We start from the raw sequence: 22,068 nt of genomic DNA, 5'->3' as shown, positions 1-22,068 counted from the left end.
TGGCTCACTGAGCCAATTACCACTTATCACCGTGCATACTTGCTGTGGTGAGAACACTCCAAATCTACTTAGGTCTTAGCAATTTTCAAGATTATGGTCCATTATTATTTACTATAACAACATGTCCTACAATAGATTTTGTAAACTTTTGTGGCTGCTCCTCTTAGGTAGCTGATCCAGTGGTTTTCTCATAGAAGGTGCTTGAAGGCCTGAGAAGTGTATGCAAATCACCTTAACAAGAAGCCGATAAAGTCAGGTGCTATGCAATTACACAGCGAAGGGCTCTGGAAGGATGGAGCAGTCAATGTGAGAGGTTTTTCTGTTTGTTGATTTCTATACAGAGAACAGCCCTAGATTTTGATCTGTCTCTTATTAGTGTTCTAGGGAGTTAGGGTTGGTTCTGTAACAATTAAGTATGTACACAGCACCACCTCTGCCCCATGCAGGAGCAAACAGGCTTTCCTCTGCTTCCTTTTCCAAACTCTAGAGATCAGGTGACTTGACCAGAGAGCCTGAGTTAGTGACCCTTGTGAAAGACAAAGCTCTTAGCCAGCCCAAGGTGCTTCATGTGAGGTGTTTAAAAAGGCACGTCACAGCTTCCACCCTGAATGCCTGTTTTAACTGTAAGATCACTGAGTTGTACAAACTTTGGTTCTCGTTAGTTTTGGTGAGTGATGTTTAATGATATTTAATTCTAAGTTTGTTTTTTTTAATAATGAAGCATTAGCAATTATTAAAATTATAATAAAAAGGGATGTGGGGAACTTGATAAAGGCAATCACCACCACCACCAGCACCACAACAACAAATAAAGCCCAAGCTAGATATAAATCTAATGTGATTTAAACGCAAAGCCTGTGAGTTGTTATACCAAGCCACTCAAGGGTTGTCCCAGGAGACACAAGCCCCAGGAACTGGTAAAGTCACCAATGAATAAGCAATGCTGCTGAAACTACTTCCCAGGCCTGTAGGACTCAGCCAGGGTGCTCTTCCTCCAGCCACTGCAGGAGGCTGACTGGGAAGTTTCTCCCTCTCTGCTTGTATCAGACTTCAACTACAGATCTTCTTGGAGAAGAAGCTACAGTGTATCGCATGCTTCCACAGCTGTATTTGGTAGAGGCGTTGTAAACATTTTATGCAGAGCTCTCCTGCACTTCTCTATGACACCTGGTCTAGTTTCATGTGTGGCTTACTCTCTACTTTAGCTGTGTATTTTTGTGACATGCTTTCACTGAATCTGTTGTCTATACATTTAATAAGCTGACACAGATGAACACCCTTCTCTCTGCACTGTGCTAAGACAATAGATCCCTAACGGGATGTCCTGGAGTTTTAACAGGGCAGGATGAAATGGAAACCTTGTCTGTCAAAGCAACAAGCTTAGCGTTCCTCCTGCATCGCCCCCTACTGGCCCGGTGGTGCATTTCATGTTTGCTTTCTTACTGTGGTGAGGGCCCAAGGCCTTCTTCCCTCTCCCCTGTATTCCTGTTTCTGGAATAGTTGTTGAAGGAGCACATTAGGACCTGCACGGACTCATCGGTTTGTCAATTTACTGTGTGTGCTGGACACAGAGACTCAGAAAGGCAGTCACCAAGTCCTTACTTCTGGATAAGACCCTGAAACTCAGCTGGGTCAACTAAATACCAGATGAGAGACACAGGGTTGGACTGGCCCTTATGGAGAAAGAATCCCGAGGTCTCGGACAGGGTATTGGGAGCTGGAGAGGGAAGGAAGCTTGAACTTTTTAGGATCATGGCTTCCCAAGCAGCTGTGATCTGGCCTGATACAGATAGAGTTGTGTGATTGTTTATAACTCTCAAACTCTGTTCTTTGGTTAATGAAGGGGCAAGGGTGGCAGCAGGCTGTCATCAACAGCACTCACTGTGGCTCTCAGTACGAGGTATGGTGCTGCTTTCGTAGAAGGCGCTGCTGTAGCAGTGTGAGGCTATGTGAGGCAGGAGGCCTCCATCCTAGCAAGGATGCAGGCTTAGCGTTCACAGGAATCCACGTGCTATCTAGAGTGGCCATAATTCTGGACTCTAGCACACTTGCTCCCGTTTCTCAGTTCTTCAAACCAAGTACTGCTCCTTGAGTTCAGATTTGCTGCTCCTTACTTTATACAGTTTCTTTTTGGTAAGAAGCAGGTACATGTCAAGTTGTAATATGTTACATGCTACTCCAGCCAATGGGTGACTTCACTTTGGTCCGTAGTTCCCTGAAGACTACTTAAAAGAGGCAGCGGTAGAGAGGTACCAAAGCCAGGCAGAGAATCAAGCCCTGATGGATCACATGGTGCCTGGGTGCTGTGCCCAGTGTTTCCTACAGGAATGACTATATGTTGGGTATTCGCTTTTGCCACTGACATGCAAAAGACATGAAGATGAACAACGGCAGACAGCCATGGTTCTAAACCTTAACATAGTGTCAAACACAGTTACGTTAGTCAAGCAAGCAACATGTACCTGCAAGAACCTGCTCTGTGGGATGGGCTGTCCAGCTATGCTGCTCTCCATGTTCCTGTACTCCAGAAGCACCAGCAGACCTAACACCAGTGTCTCTCCATACACTGTCTCAATGGATTCTGAGGCCTACTCCATGAGGCAGGCAAGAGAAAGACAGATGAGCTCACTCAACAAGGAAAGAAGGTCTGAGGTGGCCTGTCCTAGGCCAGTGTAACTCTCTCCTACTTCAGCACCGTGTGATCTGAAGGAAACTGCTTGGGTTCACTAGGCCTCCGTTTCTTTGTCATATAATGGGATACAGACCATGCTAGTCCTTCAGTAGCTTCTTAGATTTAAAGGAACCAAAGTTCTATGCCAGCATTCAAATGTTAAAACATGTGAGATAAAAAAACAAATCGATTCTGGTGAGCCTAAGGCTCACTGTGTTTAAATGGTGATGATCATGAGAAATAGCTACACACTCAACTTCGTACCTTTCACTGACTCTCTCTGGACTCCCTTCTGCAAAGGAGTCAGGCAGCAACTGCCCCAGCCCTCAGGATGGTGAAGGTAGAACTCTGAGCTGCTGAGTTCTGAGACTCACTAGTAGTCATATACAGGAGGTGCTGGCTGGTGGTAATTTATATCAAATGTCCTGAATTCTGATGAGGCCTCTGGAGGGTTTTGAAAATATTCCTGAGTTGGGCTCAGGGGAATTCTTTCTCTTGCTGCCTTTTGCACTCCCTCTCTCTGTGGGGACTTGGTCAGAGGTGTCTGTTCTGCCACAGGAAGCCATTATCCTGAGGTCCCTAAATTCGTGTCTGTGGGGGTAGCTTTTGCTATAATCAAGGACAAGGGCTTTTCTTGCTGTGAAGAAAGTAATGACAATCAAAAAAAAGACTGATTCCAGACAGCTTTGTTCTCTTGCAAATGGTTCTGCCAGTTAGCAGGATAGATTGGGGAAAAAAAAAAAAAAATACAGGGACCACAAAACACAAGCATCACAGGGTGTCAGCTGACTTTTTAACAGTAGCCTCTAAGAATCATTTCAACACTGCAAGTTTTCCACATGTAAGGGCATGTGAGCCCAGCTGGCCAAGGAAAGCTATGGTTCAGTGCCTGGTCACTGTCATTACAGACTGCCTGTCTGTGCCAGCAGCAGACAGTCCAATGCTCTAAGTCTGTAAGTTAGTCAGCAGAGCAAATCCAAGCATGTTTTCAAGTGTGGACTTTATTTGTAAGGGGGAGGGATAGATGGTCTATCTTTAGTTAACTATGGTTGCTATGGCCAAATCTCTAAGCCCCTGTTTCAGCAGCTGAACCAGTAAATAAATGCAGTCTTTGTTTTCTGGGTCTTTGGTTAAGAGCTAGTTAGAATTTATTCAGTGATGGCAAGTGATGACTGGCACTAAGCCAGGAGGTGTACTTTATGGTTTTCTACGTCCCTGTGAGATAATATTACACAAGGAGGTTGCAGGGGGTGGGGGTGGATATACTAGTCCTTGGGTTCTGGTGTCAGTGAAAGCTCCCTGAACAGGTGCAGGCTTTGTCCATCAAGATGGGTCACTGTATATCCAGGGTACATGAAATCCTTCAGCTCCATCCTTCCATTGCTTTATCAGGTCTACACGCTCCTCTCTGTCCTCTTGTTAGAAGCATGATTTGCTGGGGAGCATGGTTTTGAAGAGGGGACAACAGCACAGGGCTTACAGGGTATGGATCTATAGGCTGGTATGTCAGTGGTCTTCAAAAAGGTCTTTAAGAAGACTGTGGAATGAGAAGAAACACTTAGCTTACACCTGCTATTGCTGTTAAGGCCACTTGTTGTCTTTGATGTGAACTGCTCATGCCAAAGCCTTATTGTAACATTCCTTATTATTTTATGATCCACAGGGCCATTTGGGGTCTCTCTAAGAACACAGCTCCCATTTATAACATGATTTCAATGGAGAATACGCTGTGAAAAAACAGTTTTGAATAAAGCTCACATTTGCCAGAAAATAGCAGCAGTGTGATTCACATAGGCCTGCCATTGTATACCAAGTGGAGATGCTGCAAACCTGTGCTCATTTGGGCTGAGGGCACTGGGAGAGTCCCACATTTGAATTCTCTGGCAGCTACAGTGCTCAGCACATCTCAGCTGTAGCTCTAGCATTTCTGTACCTCAACTTATCATTCTACACTGACCTCCAGAGCGGGGCATACTCAGGAGAGAGGACAAAAGGCTAGTGTTTGTGGTGATGGAACAGCAACCATCTCCATTGGTTTGATGCTGGGCTGGCGAAGGTATCTGAAATCATACAGAGTAACGATAGCTTAGGCAAGCCTCACCGCATCTATGAGTATAGGACTGTGGGTTTTGTTCATACAGGATCTGGCTTCAGATCCCAGGTACATGAGAACCCATACTACCTACCTCATTTAGAGCCTTCGGGGTGAGAAAAGTTTGGTGTGTGGCTTCTTATGAGGTGAGTGCTTCACAATTACTACCTGCTACTGTGACAGTCCCCCACCTCACTTTGGAGTCTGGGTCTCTTGAAATCCAGGTTGTCCTCATGCTTGCCATGAGGACAGTAATTCTTAATTGTTTCCTGTACCAGCCAATTAAGTAGGGCATTATAACTACGGATGCTGTTATGGTAGTACTACTGTTTTTTAAAATCAATCAGTAATAGTAATTCATTTGTGTAGAAGTCCGGTAAGAGGAGGAAGATCCCCAAGGGATAGAAAGACCATAGACTATAAGGGAGACTAATATAGCATGGCAGGTGTTTCATTTCATAATTTTGAGAGGGAAGTAATTGATGTAAAGGGATAAAAGGAAAGGGAAATGAATACTGTAGTCATTTAAAGGATCTGGTGAGATGGTTCAGTGGTTAAGGGCACTGAATGCTCTTTCTGAGGACTTGAGTTCAAATCCCAGTACCCACATGGTAGCTGGCAACTGTCTGTAACTCCAGAATCTGACACCCTTACAAAGACGTACATGCAGGCAAACCACCAATGCACATAAAATAAAAATAAATAACTAAAAATTAAAAACTAAAAAAAAAAACACAAGTAACTAGACTAAGAGGCATAAAGGCTGGGCTATAGAATGGCAATTATGCAATCATGACATGCAACGTTACATGGTGCTGAGGATCAACCCCAGGGCCTCATGTTTAGAAGACGAGCTTTCTACCAACCTTCTACCTCTTTAGTCCAGAGAGTCACATGTTTATCACATGTTTACCACAGGCATCTCAGTATGGACAAAAGTAGTGTTTCAAAGACTACACTCCTGCCACAAAGAGCACAGATACTAGAGCCATATGGCTCTCAGGCTGAGTCTTAACTACTTATTGGCTGTGTGACACTGGAAAGTCACTTACTCTTTTGCTCTTAGTTTCCTTTTCAGTAGGATGGACACACACACACACACACACACACACACACACACACACACACACACACACACACACACACACACACACACACACGTAATCCACAGGAGGCTAATGCAAGATAACACACCTATAACAAGATACTGCCTTTTCCATTCTGGTGCCTGAGAAACGACACAGTCCCCAATTTTGAGCTGCTCCTGACATATGTTCCATATGCTGCTACTTAAGTGGCAGGCTAGCAGCCACACGGTCAAATTCACAAGCACTTCTCAAACCTGTACCTTTCCCGGCATTCCTAGGTGGCAAAGGGGGAGCCTCAGTGGTGGGTGATGTAGGCAAGTCTGTGCTCGTAGAGACGAACATCTGGTTGGTGAAGGCTCCATAGGAGAGCCGCTGCTTGTCCCGTGGAGTGCTGAACCCTGGCAATGCCAGCTTGTCTTGTGGCGAGATGCTGGAGGAGTGGCAGAAGCTCTGGGGTCTGGGTGAGCGCTCCTTTTTGATGGGGCTTGGCTGGTACAGGAAACAACAGATGAGATGAGATTCAAGGGCTGTCCCTGAGGTGTCCAGAAGACCCCTGTAGAGTAGGTTCAGGTCACCTGGTTCCTGTGGCTCTCTGTGTGGTGTGTGGTCAGCCGTCAACATAGCTTCACAGGGACACTGTGAAGGGAAGGCTTTACACCTCCTACGTCCTCATCGCTAACAGTCCCACCAATGAGCGACAGTTAGGGATCAGTAGGGAATTCAAAAGTGACAGTAAGGTCACAGTTACATTTAGTCATTATTCAACAAACACCTCCCTGCAAAGGACATGTCTGCCTCACTTGAACAACATGCCTGTTAACCTATGATTTGCACATGGAGTGAGTTCCTTTCACTTTCTTTCACCCCTCTTCCACACTGGGCTTTCAGGTGCTACCCACATGCTGATGGCTTGGAGCTCTAAATCCCACCCCCATTCTTTGGTTGCAAACCATTTCCAGTTTGCCCACGTAGTGTTTCACTCACCATGGCACTAGCACCATCCAACTGTTACCTGTGGCAATTACACATCACCTGCACCCCGTGTACTGCACGGAAACCTCCAATGGACCTTCTACTGCTTTGTTCCTGCTTTCCCTGCAGCAGAAGGGCCCTGACTCTTCGCTCCCCCTCACTTCACTGTGTACACTACAGAGAGGGCTCACTGGGAACTTGGGCCTCCTAATAAGCCTTTCCTGGCTTCTGACTGGGTAAAGATTAAAGTTGGACCTGACTCTGCAGGGTACCTCCTCCCCTTCCTCCTGGGGATGTTTCCCACTCACAGAGTTGAGCTGATCTATTCTTCTTTACTTTTCTCTGGCCAATGCCCACCTACTCTTAGGTACCCATCTCTGCTGCTACTTCCTTGATGAGATGGTCAGGGCTTACCAGGGTGGAGGAGCTAGGTCTGAGGACTTCTCCCCAAACCTTGACTACAGGCAGTCACACTGCCATCTGAATGATCACTTCTCTCCTCTTGAAATGGAGAGTGGCATTTCTGAACATTTCTCATGTCCTGCCTGGCACACAAGAAATGCCTGGCACACACCTGAACACCTGAAGATAAACATGGCTGAACTTTCAAAGGCAATTAAACACCACCTCTGAGAATCAAGGGGCTTGGACTTAATCCTAGAGACAGTCTCTGTCAGCTACAAGGCTTCAGGAAAGATGCCGAGTCCTCTTTGCATTTACGTTTTCTCTGGGAACAATAACCATGCCTCTGTGAGTCTCAGAAAAAGACAATCTGAGACGACAAAAAAATATTTAGCTCAACTTGCACCACATATAAATCCTTAAGTGACAATTATGACTATTTATTAATTAGTTGTTCATATGGTTAATTCTACAGCTTGACCAGGCTAGGGTGTTGCAGTTAAACATCAGTGTAGATATAGCTTTCATTTTTAAGGTGACTGCAACGTAAATCAGCAGGATTTGGACTACTCTCCAAAATGTCTGTGGGCCTCACCCAAGTCACCTGAGGAGTTTAAGAAACAGTGACCATGGGACCCCTTTCAGCTTCAATTCTGCCATATCACCTGCTGCTGGACTTGCAGCCTGCTTGCTGTCCAGCCCCCATATGCATGGGCCACTTCCTTCAAATGATTGTCTCTTTCTCTATCTTTCCCATTGGTTCTAACTATCCAGCTGTTATGTGGTGCCCAATAGGGATCAAAGTGCTTCATCAGGTAATAAGGCCCAAATCAGTGCATGTCATGGAAAGTGGCTCAGAAACTCTGGAGCATCCTTTGTACTCACTTTGTCATCCAGATCGTCATCACTTTCATCCATCTCGTCCTGCCGAAGATTCCACTCATACTCTACATGAACGTGTGGGTTGAACTTTCCAGATTTAGCCTGGGAAAGCTAGAAGGAACAGCAAGTGCACACCACTTAATGGAAATGCTCGAATACTCTACCACGACACAAGCACTGAGCAAGGTCCCCACCTCCCTCATCCCCAAAGGATCAGTGGGCACAGCTGGAACTAGACAAGCTGGGGGCTGCAGGACCAGCTCAGGGACTGCGGAAACCTACACACAGGTAGAACCTTTGTGAGTCTGACTGCATGATTTTCTTCAAAAGTAGAGGTTTCCCTACTGAAAAGATCCTCATAACTACAGGTTATGGGTTAGAAAACAGAATGAAGAAGTATCAGGTTTGAGAGCAAGGGCTAAAGTTTGAGGCAATCTGTGCTTCTCCTTTTCTTGCTCATGAAGTGTGGACAGAGACAATGGTCTTAAAAGACTCCAAGGGTATAAAGTACAGGCGCTGGAGAAATGGCTCTTGCTGTGCTTGCAGATGACCTGGGTTTGGTTCTTAGTACCCACATGGTGGCTCACAATCATCTGTAATTCTGGTTCCAGGGGATCCAACACTCTCTTCTGGTCTCCACCGCACCAGGCACACAACTGGTGCACAAGTATATGTGTAGGCAAAACACTCATATATAAAATTAAAAATAAATAAATATTAAGGGATAACAAGAACATAAAACACAGCCAGTGATGGTAGCACAAGTCCTGGCATAAAAAGCACAACTGCCAGGCCTGGAATCTGACATTGTGGAGAAACTCAAACCTGGTGGAATGTAATTTCTTTTTCTACTCTCTCTCTTTTCCATGTGCAAGGGCTTGTAGCCTCTGAAATGCATAGTTATTTTTCTTATTGCAATGCCTCCCTATATAGCTCAGGTTTGCTTTAGACTTGTGAGCCTTCTGCTTAAGCCTCTTAAGTGCCCGGATCACAGGCGTGCCTCACTCTCCCCAGTCCTCTGAGTGAAAACTTAACCCTCATCACGAGGTCTTACAAAGGTGGACACTTAGGAACAGTACCGAGAGGCAGGGCCTTCGGGAGGTGGCTGTGTATTGGCAGCTTTAGAAGAGGGACAAAGGTCAGGAAATGGAGGTGCTCCTGTGTCTCTCATAATGGGACAAATTGTGAGAGGAAAAAGGCTACCACAGATGCAGCCCCTCTACCTTGAACCATGAGTCAAAATAAGCCTGTTTTTCTTTGTTTGTCTTTTTAACAACTTGCGTGGTCTGCATATTGTGTTGTCAGCAACGGAGAGCAGACACTATACACTCTGGTTAAGACAATCATGCTTGTGTGAAGGTCCAGGATATTAGGTAGGAAGGATGGGGTGTGCACAGAACGATGAGTGTGCACAAAAGGCTGGGAAGCAGCAGGGATAGTGCTTAACATGCAGAAATCCATACACTGGAGTCTATTTGTCCAGCTTTTCCAAGTGACTTCCTACACAATTCCTTCCCATTAGCTGCAAGGCAGCCTGATATCCTGGCAAATGCAAAGCATGGTGCTAATCCTCAATCCTACAGAGGTCCTTCATCTCCAGTGTGACAACTGCTCTCAGAAAGCAAACTGGTGGGTTCAACACTCTTTCAAACATGCCTCAGGACTTACCTTTATTTCTTTAGCTAATGTTTAAAAACAAAATCAACTTGCTTCTTCTTTCCCCAATTCCAGCCTCTGCTTCTCAGAATAACATTTAAAGACCACCAATGTCTAACAAATCCCCCCCCATCCTAGTTTTGCTTACCAGATCTTCACATTGGGTAGCTTTTAGTCTCTTGGCTATATCCAAGGCAGTTTCTCCATTTTGGTTAACTGAAACAGTGGAAGAATAAAATTGGATAATAATCTAGGATACCACCTCAAGAAGCAAGAACGACGATAAAGTACAATGCATGTATCAGTCCTGTGGAATGTCTGAGAACCGCCACACTCACCAATGTCCACGGTGGGCTTGCTCCTAAGCAGCAGCTTCAGACACTCTGGCTTGCTGTACATGCTGCAATAGTGCAGAACTGTATTCCCCACAGATGTTTGCTTATCCAGGTTCCCACTGAAAGAGTGAAGCATTATTACAAAAGTAAGCTAGTCAGCAACGGAAAACTGTGTGACTGTAGGTCATCCTCTCTCATCTATGAGGCACATATGTCTTAAGGATTTCTTCAGAGCCTGGAGCACCCCTATAAACCCAGCACTCTGGGAGGCAGAGGCAGGTGGATCTCTGTGAGTTCAAGGCCAGCCTGCTCTACAAAGGGAGTCCAGAACAGCCAAGGCTACACAGAGAAACTGTCTCAAAACACAGAAACGATGATAATAAAATCTATAGTGTATTTTGGAGTAATAAATACTATAGTAGAAGCAATTTGAGATGCATGAATTGTTTAGTGTTTGTAGACCATGTGTGATTATGGGCAACAGAAACCTCAGGAAGGGAAACTACACATAAACACTGATATACCATAACACATTTCTTTTTTTGTGTTTTCCAAGATAGGGTCTCACATAGGCTAGACTTACTCCTTCATGACTTAGGGCGGTCTTAACCTTCAGATGCCCCTGCCATACCTCTGAGTGTTGAGATGGTAAGTGTGCGCTACCATCCTTGGCTTCACATCCTTCTCCTTCCATTCCCCTGCACCCGCTGCCTTTTGTGTTCCAGGCGACTGAGCCATATCCTCAGCTATATAAGAACTTAGGTCTTTTAATTACATTTTTATTTATCAATTTTATGTGTGTGTATATGAAAGTCAGAAGACTACTTGTGGGAATTGGGTCTTTCCTTCCACCAATCAGATAGGTCCTGTGGGTGCGTCTGTGGGACAGTTTCTTGGTTGATGATTGGTGTGGGAAAACCAAGACCACTTTGGGCTGTTAATTTTGAGTTTCACAGGAAGGCAAGCTGAGCAAAGCCATGGAAAACAAGCCGTTAAGCAGCACTGCCCTGTGGTTCCTGCCCTGACCTCCCTCAGTGATGGGCTGAGATCAGGAAGTGTGATTTACACAAACACTTTCCTCCCAAGTTGTTTGTAGTCATGGTGTTTATCATGGCTGCAGAGAGCAAACTGGGGCGTGTTGAGTGTCGTCAGAGTTAAATGAATACATGTATGTAAAACTCTATGGCGGCACGTGACACCACACACCTGACACCATGATGATAGCCTTATTCCGAAGGCCTGCCTCGCTGTGTGAGGCTTGCTTGTAGGTGCCTTTAGCTGTTGTGTCATCTTTCCAGCTCTAACCACTTAATCTTTTTTTCCTTTCCTTTTCAAGCCAAAGTCAAACCTGGCCCTATGTAGTCTGGGCTGGCCTTGAACTTGCGCTCCTCTTGCCTTTTGTCTCCCAAGTAGTTGGGACTACAGGAATGTGCTACTGATCTTAACCCTATTCTGTGTGCCAAAACTAAACTTCAACTTAAGGCCGCACAAATAGGAAAACCATGTTTCCAACATTACACTGACAGTAACAGCACCGACTGCCTATTGTGGGATAGATGTTGTTGCCTAGATTTGATTTTTTCCCCTTTGTTTGTTTTTTTTCAAGACAGAGTCTCACCGTAGTCCTGGCTGCCTAGAATTCATTATGTACACTGGCTGGCCTTAACTGCAAAGACCACTCCCCCTCCCCCCACTTCTGCCTCCACTTTGCTTTGGTATGTGGTGCCTCACTTAATCTTCACACCCATCTCACAAGGACTATCAGTAGAGTAGTTTCCACCTTACAGATGAACAGTGTAAGGCAAGGAGAGGCTGTGATGCTCCCCACAGGGTTTCCAGAACGGGGACTGGAACATGAGCTGGCACTCTGGGGAAAATACTCTTAGCCACTATGCTGTTAGCTCTCAGAGGAAAGGCTATACCTTTACCCAGTTTGGCTGTGACCACGCACCATTCTCCCCGATGAGCTTAACTTCCCTATCTGATCCCTGCTCTCTGCATAGGCTCAGCTCTTCTCTAAGTCTGCTGCTTACAGTAAGGGCTCAGGAAGGGCCGGGCCGAGACGAACCTCCACCGTTCTGCACTGTACTCTCCCATCATGCCCTTCACATGAACTAGGTACTGTTTTACATCAAACCTACGACAATGAAAACCCTAGTCTGACTGACCTGAGCCGCTCAGCACTGTCTATAGGTTATGGCCACGGGTTGGCCACATGTGGCGGATGCCCTGTTTATGTGAGTGAAGACTTACTACCACAGCCTCACTAGCTCATCTGCAGATGGTCTTCTATGGTTGCTCTAACCACAATGGCAGAGATAAAGCCCTGCAATTGAGCTCTCAAGGGCCTCTGCACGGTCTTTTAACTAGCTAACCACAGAGGACTCGGCTGGTTTGTGATAGTAAATCAGACTCGGTTCATTCGGATGAGAAAACAAAAGCCATACCAGTTCTGAACAAGGAAATCAACCAGGTGGAGAGACGTGTGGTCTGCGGTCCTGACGGCAACATGAAGGGCTGTCTCCCCGAGCTCCTGAGGAGGGAGGGTGGACGTGAATGCAGCGGTCATGCCCCTGGCAGATTCCCGGCCAAGCAGCCCCAAGCAATTATCAAGAGCATGTGGACTCTCCATGTCTCTTGGACATGCTCAGCTAGAGTACACGCATCTCATTAAACCAGGAGGGCCTTAAACCAGTTCCAGTCCCTCTGCCACTTTACTCCAAGTGCTACGATTGCAGAGGTATGCCTGCACCACGCTTGCTTTTTAATCCTCCGGTTTATGTGAGGCCTTACCTGTACAGGCTCCAACAATGGCTCCATTAACTCCACCCCCTCTGCATAGACTTGGATTAGTGCAAGTAAGTCCCTGGACTTGATGGCCTCAAGCAATTCATTCAGCTTTGCTGAGGAAGAGGCACAGGTCTTCCTGGAGAACCGGTGGTCAACATACTTTGCAGTGATGTACTCTTTTCGTACAGTCCTGAAACAAACAAAATGATCAGAGTGTTTCTGCTTTTTTTAAAAAATTTTTTATTATTAATTTATTCTTGTTACATCTCAATGGTTAACCCATCCCTTGTGTCCTCCCATTCTTCCCTCCCTCCCCTTTTCCCCTTATTCCCCTCCCCTATGACTGTTCCTGAGGGGGATTACCTCCCCCTGTATATGCTCATAGGGTATCAAGTCTCTTCTTGGTAACCTGCTGTCCTTCCTCTGAGTGCCACCAGGTCTCCCCCTCCAGGGGACATGGTCAAATGTGAGGCACCAGAGTACGTGAGAGTGTCATATCCCACTCTCCACTCAAGTGTGAAGACTGTTCTGACCATTGGCTAGATCTGGGTAGGGGTGTAAAGTTTGCCGCCTGTATTGTCCTTGGTTTGTGCCTTAGTTTGAGCGGGACCCCTGGGCCCAAATCTGCCTATCATAATGTTCTACTTGTAGGTTTCTAGGACCCTCTGGATCCTTCTACTTTGCCATTCTCCCATGCTTCTCTCATCTAGAGTCCCAATAGGATGTCCTCCCCTCTGTCCCAGTTTCCTGGTAAGTGAAGGCTTTGGTGGGACATGCCCCTTGGGCTAGTATGCAGATATAAGTGAGTATATACCATTTAAGTCTTTCTGCTTCTGGGTTAACTCACTCATTATGATAATTTCTAGCTCAATCCATTCATCCACAAATTTCGGGAATTCCTTGTTTTTAATAGCTGAGTAGTATTCCATAGTGTATATGTACCACAGTTTCTTTATCCATTCTTCTACTGAGGGACACTTAGGCTGTTTCCATGTTCTGGCTATTATGAATAAGGCTGCTATGAACATGGTTGAGCAAATGTTCTTGTTGTGTGCTGGAGCATCTTCTGGGTATAGTCCAAGGGGTGGAATAGCTGGGTCTTGAGGAAGCCCTATTCCCATTTTTCTGAGATAGCACCAGATAGATTTCTAAAGTGGCTGTACTAGTTTGCATTCCCACCAGCAATGAAGGAGTGTTCTTCTCTCCCCACATCCTCGCCAGCATGTGATATCACTTGAGTTTTTGATCTTAGCCATTCTGATGGGTGTAAGAGGAATCTCAGAGTTGTTTTGATTTGCATTTCCCTGATGACTAAGGAGGTTAAGCATTTCTTTAAGTGTTTCTCAGCCATTTGATATTCCTCTGTTGAGAATTCTCTGTTTAGTTCCAAGCCCCATTTCTCAATTGGGTTATTTGGTTTGGTGGTGTTTAGCTTCTTGAGTTCTTTATATATTTTAGATATTAGACCTTTGTCAGATGTAGGGTTGGTGAAGATCTTTTCCCAGTCTGTAGGCTGTCGTTTTGTTCTCTTGACAGTGTCTCCTGCCTTACAGAAGCTTCTCAGCCTCATGAGGTCCCATTTATTAATTGTTGACATTAAGGCCTGGGCTGTTGGTGTTCTGTTCAGGAAGTTGTCTCCTGTGCCAGTATGTTCCAGGCTCTTCCCCACTTTTTCTTCTAAGTGACTTAGTGACTCTGGTTTTATGTTATGTTTCTGCTTTTTAACAGCTGAGAAAGATTTCTTCTCTCCCTTTCCTTAATTAAATGTGTTTTATTATTATTATTATTAATTTTTATTCGCTTTACATCCTGGCCATAGTCCCATCCCTCCTCATCTCCCAGTCCCATCCTCACTCCTTGTCCCCCTCCCCATCCCCCATTCCTCAGAAAGGGGGAGCCCCACTTCTAATCCACCCCAGTTCATCAAGTTACATCAGGACTGAGCACATCCTCTTCCCCTGTGTCCTGAAGCTTAGAAAGGTTGCCATTAAATCTCCCACTCAGGCAAGAAGTGTCTCAAGGAAGAGGGTGAACTGCCTTCCCTGCTGAGGCTGCTTTAGGAGCAGCAGCTGGGAACCCCAGGCCTGAAGTCTGAGTGGCTCTGTGTTATCCATCCTTTGTGTGTCTCATCACCCTCACCATGGAAACTCAAGTGGTCCTGGGAGACTGGGCCTACCTCCCAGCTCAAGGCTGAGAACAGAGCCTCAGTGGCCTATTCATCACTCTGTCGTCAGCAGAGGAAGACTGAAGTGGAAGTCAGCTCAGAGGAGACCAGACGAGAGCCAGGGAAAGAGAACTGGGGTCAGGTGACACCATCGGACAGCTCAGAAACCTTCTGTCCAACCCTTGCGTTTCCCACTTATACAAGCTAATCAGTAAAAATAAATGAAGTTTTGGTTCAAATGTAACCGTCTACTTCATACCGGTTATGCAATACCAGGCCAAGTATTGAAACTTTATGAGCTTCAGGTTTTTATCACTTGAAAATGGAGACATCTCCTAACAGGCACAACAGACATTTATATATTGATTTTTAGTTTACGTGTAGGCCTGCCTAAGTTTGTGTGCACCACGCGCTTGCCTGCAGGCTCCTGAGGAGGACAGAGGGGGTGTTAGATCTCTTGGAAATGGAGTTCTAGGCAGCTATTAGCTTCTTGGTGTAGATGCTCAGAACCGAACTGCTATGCCACACCTTCCTCAGCCATGATTCTGTAACCATCCGTCGGACATCTTGGGCAGTGTCTGCCTTCTCTGCTAGATCCGAGGTATCACGGGTGAGGTTGACAATGACAGTTTGCTTTGCTGTTTCCTCAGCACAGAGTGAGTAAATTGTAAGCACGTGCAGATTCAACAAAAGAACACTGTGATGGGTGGATCGGGGGTGAGGGGGTCTGCTCAAACTTCTGCTGCTGCCTAGCTTCTGCATTACCACTCTGGTTCACAGCAGTGGTGCCAGCTGACTAAGGACTGTAACCTTACTTAATGACACATGTACGCAGAACTACGTATGCAAATGTATTTGGTCTCTGAGTATGTAGTGGAGTAACGAGAGGGATTTAATCACAAAATTTAGCCAAATTTCTGAGTGTGACTGTGGGTCTAGGTCCAGATGGTCTTTTTCCCCATTACCAATTCCATCCTTTCCCAGAAGACAATCTGCTTTCCACTGTGCTGTTCTTTTCAAAATTTACAATCTTGGAAACCACTTAACCCAGAATATGGGACTTAGCTTTTTCATGTCTGCCTGTTCCGCCATCTGATAGAGACATAAGATTCCCCTTTTCTCAGTGTGTGTGTGTGTGTGTGTGTGTGTGTGTGTGTGTGTGTGTGTGTGTGTGAGTGTGTGTGTGAGTGTGTGTGTGTGAGTGCGTGTGTGTGTGAGTGTGTGTGTGTGAGTGTGTGTGTGTGTGTGTGTGTGTGTGTGTGTGTGTGTGTGTATTTATTTATTTTCCTATCACAAAATAGTACTAGTTTCTAGAAGTGGAAGAGTATAGTCCAGGTTAATAGATTTAAAATTCTGGTAAGGAAATCCATTAAAAAAATACTCTGTCTTTTTAAATACTCACACTGAAAACACATTAGACAGAATGTCAACTTTCCCAGACTTTGCTGAGTGGGTTGTTCAGCATCTCTATCTTGGACAATCTGAAAGAGTTCTCCTGAGACCTCTCGTAGTGACTAAGGAAGCCAGGGAGTTGGCCTAGCTCTTTTTCTCAGGCTGCTGGTAAGATGGCAGGCATTCAGATGGAGTGTGCTTACCAAAAGCAGCCTACAATCTTTCAAAACAGCATGTTTTACTGGGAAAACTCCCTCAGTGTTACAAAAATATTGGTCTAGGCTTGAAGATGCCCAAGAAGGCCACTGAGGGCAGCTACATAGACAAGAAATGCCCCTTCACTGGTAACATCTCCGTCTGAGGTCAGACCCTGTCTGGTGGTGTGACAAAGATGAAGATGCAGATGTTGTGACAAAGATGGAAGATGTCATCAGCCAGGACTATCTCCCTTACATCCGCAAGTACAGTTGCTTTGAGAAGCGCCACAAGAACATGTCTGTGCACCTGTCCCGTTTCAGGAAAGTACCGATGGGTGACACTGTCACCATGGGAGAGTACAGGCTCCTGAGCAAGACTGATTCAGTGTGCTCAAGGTCACCAAGACTGCTGGCACCAAGAAGCAGTTTCAGAAGTTCTGAGAGGACTCTGGCCTGATCCTCAGAACAAATGAAGTTATTTTCCAACTTAAAAAAAAAGGAGTTCTGCTTGGCATGTCTATTACCATAGCACAGCGTGACCAGACATGACTGTCCCCAAGATCTGCTCCACAGAGCTGGCACTCTGCAGCAACTCCCAGGGAGGGTGAAGCTGAGAAGAAACTTGCCTATTCCAGACACATGCTTCAAAGCACCTTTCTAGCCTTTTCTTGATTGTGAGGGAAAATACTGTAACCACTAGCTGCCTTTTTTTTTTTTTTTTTTTTTTGAGTGGGGTTGGGAAGGAAGATGGAATGGAGAAATATTCATTTATTCAAAATACTTACATATCACTTGAAGGGGTGGGCTTTGGTGAAGGGCTGGGTAAATTTGCTTCCATAATATCATTAAAACTATTGTTTCCTACATTCTTGGCCAGCTGTAATATAAACAAACAGAACATAGTAAACTATCACTGGTTAATAGACCCCTATTACTTCCTTTCAAGATTTTTGTATATGTATGTTCCTCATCTGGCTCTGAGTAACCAAAACTGTCCCCTTCATCAGAAATTTCCTGAGCCCCTGTCACACGCCAGGCACTGAACTCTAAGTTCGAGCTGGAACTGGTAACAGAGCTTGTTTCTCACAGGTGTCCAGAATCTAGTGGGGTCAGGCTATATCAAGGCTACCAACAACGTCCACAGATATGATGTGGTAAATGCTTGAGGAGATAAGGACCTGAATGCTACCCCCAACACAGACAGTTTCTGAGATCAGACAGGCCTCCACATGGGAGCCCAACTCACGAACAGGGACTTTGTGAGCACTAGTATACATGCTTTTTATATTCAATCAAGTTACTTCTGGTGGGCAGAAAAGAAAAGTAGAATTATTCCCTTCTTTGGTGCAGAACGTACCCACAAAACATTTTGCTTTGGAACTTAGTACTGTTTCAAGAAAATCTTTGTTAAAAAAAAAAAAGTTCTTTGTGTCCGTCAGAAGTGCCTTTTGTCAAATGCATAACTCTGCAATTCATGCAAAGCTCAAGAAATGCAAACAGGTCTCTGGGTAGGAAAGCCTTGGGTTTATTGTACAGTAGTATGTAATATTTGGACTTTCTCGTTTCCGGCATCAAGCCTGGATTTCAGGGTGTAAGTAAAGGAGCTGCCACGACACCATTTCCGCACTAAGGAGAATGTGCTCCAGGGCTCTTTAGGGCCGAGCTTTTTCTCTGTAACCCAAAGTGAACTGAAAAGCACAATTCTACACTTCCTAATCAACAGGCTCATACAACAGGAGACGGACATCACCCAGGGGCTGCTCACATGGCAGGAGCCGCAGCCGAGTTAGACAAGGCTGGTCCTGAGCTGTGTCTACTGTTCTAGTTCATTCATATCCTCCTCGAGAGAGACCCTTTCATCTGAGTCCAGTTTCACTTCAACAAATTTCATTCCCAGTGCACAAGGGTAAAATTATTCAAGATAAGGAACCATAGCTGTAGGCATGATGGGGGAAGCCAACTGGGCCTTTCACTACTGTTTTCAGTGTATCACAAGGACCAGAAGAACTCTACAAAGATTTCAAATTTGATGGGAAAGATAAAAAGAAAAACACATTTAAGTATTCATATCTTTTATATTTTAAAAATTGTAAAGCAGTTTATCCCCTTAGTAACTATGTAAGCTAGACTAAAGAGTAACTGGTTTTGTGTTTTGGTTTTAGCTAATAGGCCATATTACTTTCACAAATATGTAAGCAGCAAAGACTAAAGTGGGAAAAGCTTTTCAGTTATTTGTTTTAATAATATAAAGCACTAGGTAATTTGCATGCTTTAATTGCCATTGTAGTGAATTGCATGAAAACTAATCCCCAATGAGAAAAGCAGCTTGGAAGACACCACTTCCCAAAGGGACAAGCCAGGTCCAGGAGAGACAGCTATTTTTCCTTAAAAAGGGAACAGAGATAAGCAGTAAGCATTACATATCACAAAGGCTGAAGTCTAAGTATTCGGGCAAATCCACCAATTCCATAACTATTAGTAACCGTTAGAAACATGCACACCTCTATGAGTAATATGTTAAGTATATCTGAGACTACAAACTTTTCTTCTAAAGCAGAGGGCAGGACTTACCAAGAGCTCGGAAGTTCCTAATTTGTCTAGTTCCAGAGACTGAATGCGAGAAATATGAACCCCCATTTCCCTATGGATTCCGGAACATTCTATACAGGTCAAAATACCCAAGTTTGTTGAAAGCCATGTGGGTTCTGTGGAAAAGAGTTGATGAAACAGGTCAGCCTTGGTAAGGGTTAGGAATGGGTTCTGGGGCTTTAGTTCAGGGGCTTTGGGTATCCTTTCAATGTTGAGTTAAAAATCAAAGTCAAGCCACTGTCTTTGTAAACATTTGCTTCAGTCCTACAGAACAGTTTCAGGCCTCGTGCCAGGGTCTCTTCTTGCCCCAGTCACAGGAGCTGAAGGCCTGTGAAGTGCTCAATTCTACAGCCGGACTCAACGTTCAGGATATGCGCAGCTCTGACTCATCATCCCCATTCAATCCGCAGAAGTAGAAGCACCAGGTTTGCATTTCAACCCTAAGCAAATCACTTGCATCCTCATCTGTAAGAGGAAGGCACTGGTACTTTATGGGCACATATGCTGTGAGGACAGCATGGTAGAAAAAAGCAAAACACCTAGGATCTCCCTCGCCAATGGCCAGTTATCTGAAAACAGGAACCTGAGGGGTGCGGATGCCTCCCTGGTACAGAGATCAGTAAAGGCTTCCCAGGGCAGGCAGGGAGGGAAGTCTGTATCTTATACATTATTTTATTAAATGCCTACAGCAGGAGGATTTTCCTCATCCTAGGAGATAAGGCCAATAAGGAACTCCAATTAAGACTGCTGTGGCTTCGAGTGGCAGGCTTAGACTGAACAACATGAGCACCATGTTCTGTCCTCATCCCCTTAGTGATCATGGTGCACACTCAGGGAGAGGAACCCTGTGTCAGGTGACCATCTTGGAGAACAGGTTGGGGATCCCCAGGTAGGGAAGAGCAGCCCAGTGGGGAGAATCTTCATGCTTGGAACCCGTGCTGTGAGCATCTAAGTCAGCCCCTAAACGGTAAGGAATTCAAGCAACGACCTCACTGCAGGCCGGGGGGGGGGGGGGGGGGGGGGGGGAGAGAAAGAAGAAGGAGGGAGGGAGGGAAGGAGGACGCTCAACAAGCCAGCATGCCCAGGACAAATACCCGATGAGCCACAGTCACAGCAGACGTCATTCCCAGGCAGCCGCTGTACATCCTCGATGATGGCTTTGGTCAGATCCTCCAGGCTGTTCTCCCCTGTGCTCTGTTCACCACGGAAGGCCATGGTTAGGGCCTCTTCTTTGCTATTCGTCAGTACTGATATCCACCTGTGGCCAAGATACCAGAGGAAGGTAGCCTTCACAAGGGCATGGAGACTGCTGTCTTCCTCCATTGGAAACATACCTTTGGTAGGAACTTTCAAAATCCTGGCCCCTCCCCACCCTGGCAACCCGGCAGATAATGGCAATGGCAGTGAAGTGAGGAGAAATAAAAAGCTAATCTCGAAGATAAGAGATGGTTAGGGTTGTTTGAGCATATGTGAGGTCCTGGGTTCAATCATTAGACAACAAAAAATTAAACACAAATGAAATAATGCAAATAAAATAAAATAATGGAAAGAAAATAAAATAATGGAAAGAACAAGTAAGAGGTGACTGGAGTAGACAACACACACACAGACGGTTGGAGTGGACGACAGAAGGGCACTGCAACTGAGGACCTGTGTGAATACACAGGTGCTTCCATTCCTGTGTGGGCAGAAAGAGGGGATGCTTGATGGAAGCGGCTTCCCATAAGGCACACACAGTACAAGGACGATAGGAAGTGGTGAGGGTGGAATGCATTCAGTAGAAGGCATCTGCTGTCTGGCAGCCTATGGCTGCAAGGACATTTAACAGTGAAACCGAGTGGTATACTAAGAGCAGCCATAAAGTTTGTGCTTATGATAGGAGCGTAGTAACCAAGAAGCAAGACACATAATTTGAAATCTCAAAACCCTCCACAAGCTCACATTTGAGTGCTTGTTCCTAGATAATGCTGCTCTTGTGGGAGGTGCGGGGAGCTTTGGGACACCAGACCTGCTACCACAAGTCGGTCACTGGGGTTGGGACTTGAAGATGGCACCTGTTCTGTCTCTCTCTCCCTACCTTACCCTGCTTCCAGATCTGCACGGTGTAACTAGCTCCCAGTACCACAGACAGCCTTGCTGAACATCATGCCTTTTCTGCTGTGACAGACTCTGCCTCTGACCCAGGAAGTGAAGTAAATCTCTACATTGCTTCTGCTGGTAATTTGTCAGAGATGGGGAAGGTGACATAGCAGCAGCAGCAGCAGCAGCAGCAGCAGCAGCAGCAGCAGCAGCAGCAGCAGCAGCTGTGACTATGAGACACTATTCGCACCGAACAAATCCTTCGTTACCAAGCTATGTGTAAAACCCAAAAGCCCAGCAAGCATAAAATGTACCCTCTCAAATGCTTTTCAGGACACCACATATTTATTTATTTACTTATTTCCTGTGTTTTTATGTGTGTGCTCCTGCACGCGATGGCATGTGTATGGAGAAAGTCAGAGGAGAACTTGTATAAGTCAATTATTTTCTTCCACCATGTAGGCAGGCCCTAGAAATAGAACCCAGGTTGTCAGGCTTGGTGGCAGGTCCCTTTATCACCGAGCCATCTAGCTGGCTCCATCAAAAACAAATTTTGATGGCATAGGAGAAACATTCAAGATATGTCTTATGAAACAGAGGTGAAAACTTTCTTAAATGATATAATATCAAATTTACATATATGCATCAATTACATAGTTTTGTTTTCTGGAAAAAGTTTAAAAGGAATTTTAACCAAAATGTGCTTTTCTTTTGAGTGATTTTTTTTCCCATTGGGGGAAAACTGATTCAGGAGTGGTA

General features: G+C 45.3%; 1 protein-coding gene and 1 pseudogene across 1 annotated transcript in view; one reads left to right on the top strand and one right to left on the bottom strand.

Moving 5' to 3' along the window:
* Asap1 (ArfGAP with SH3 domain, ankyrin repeat and PH domain 1) overlaps positions 1-22,068 on the bottom strand; it is a 302,667-nt gene that overhangs the window by 23,570 nt on the left and 257,029 nt on the right. The window contains 9 exon segments of the mRNA XM_051159597.1: positions 6,112-6,340; positions 8,111-8,218; positions 9,912-9,979; positions 10,102-10,217; positions 12,546-12,631; positions 12,892-13,078; positions 17,427-17,518; positions 19,213-19,346; positions 20,325-20,488. Of these exon segments, the coding sequence (XP_051015554.1) occupies positions 6,112-6,340; positions 8,111-8,218; positions 9,912-9,979; positions 10,102-10,217; positions 12,546-12,631; positions 12,892-13,078; positions 17,427-17,518; positions 19,213-19,346; positions 20,325-20,488 (1,184 nt within the window).
* LOC127201201 (40S ribosomal protein S11-like) lies at positions 16,618-17,133 on the top strand (annotated as a pseudogene).

This window comes from Acomys russatus, chromosome 17 (assembly GCF_903995435.1).
Source record: "Acomys russatus chromosome 17, mAcoRus1.1, whole genome shotgun sequence".
Taxonomy (NCBI): Eukaryota; Metazoa; Chordata; class Mammalia; order Rodentia; family Muridae; genus Acomys; species Acomys russatus.
Note: the sequence above shows the minus strand (reverse complement) of the source record. Positions and strands in the feature narration are given on the sequence as shown.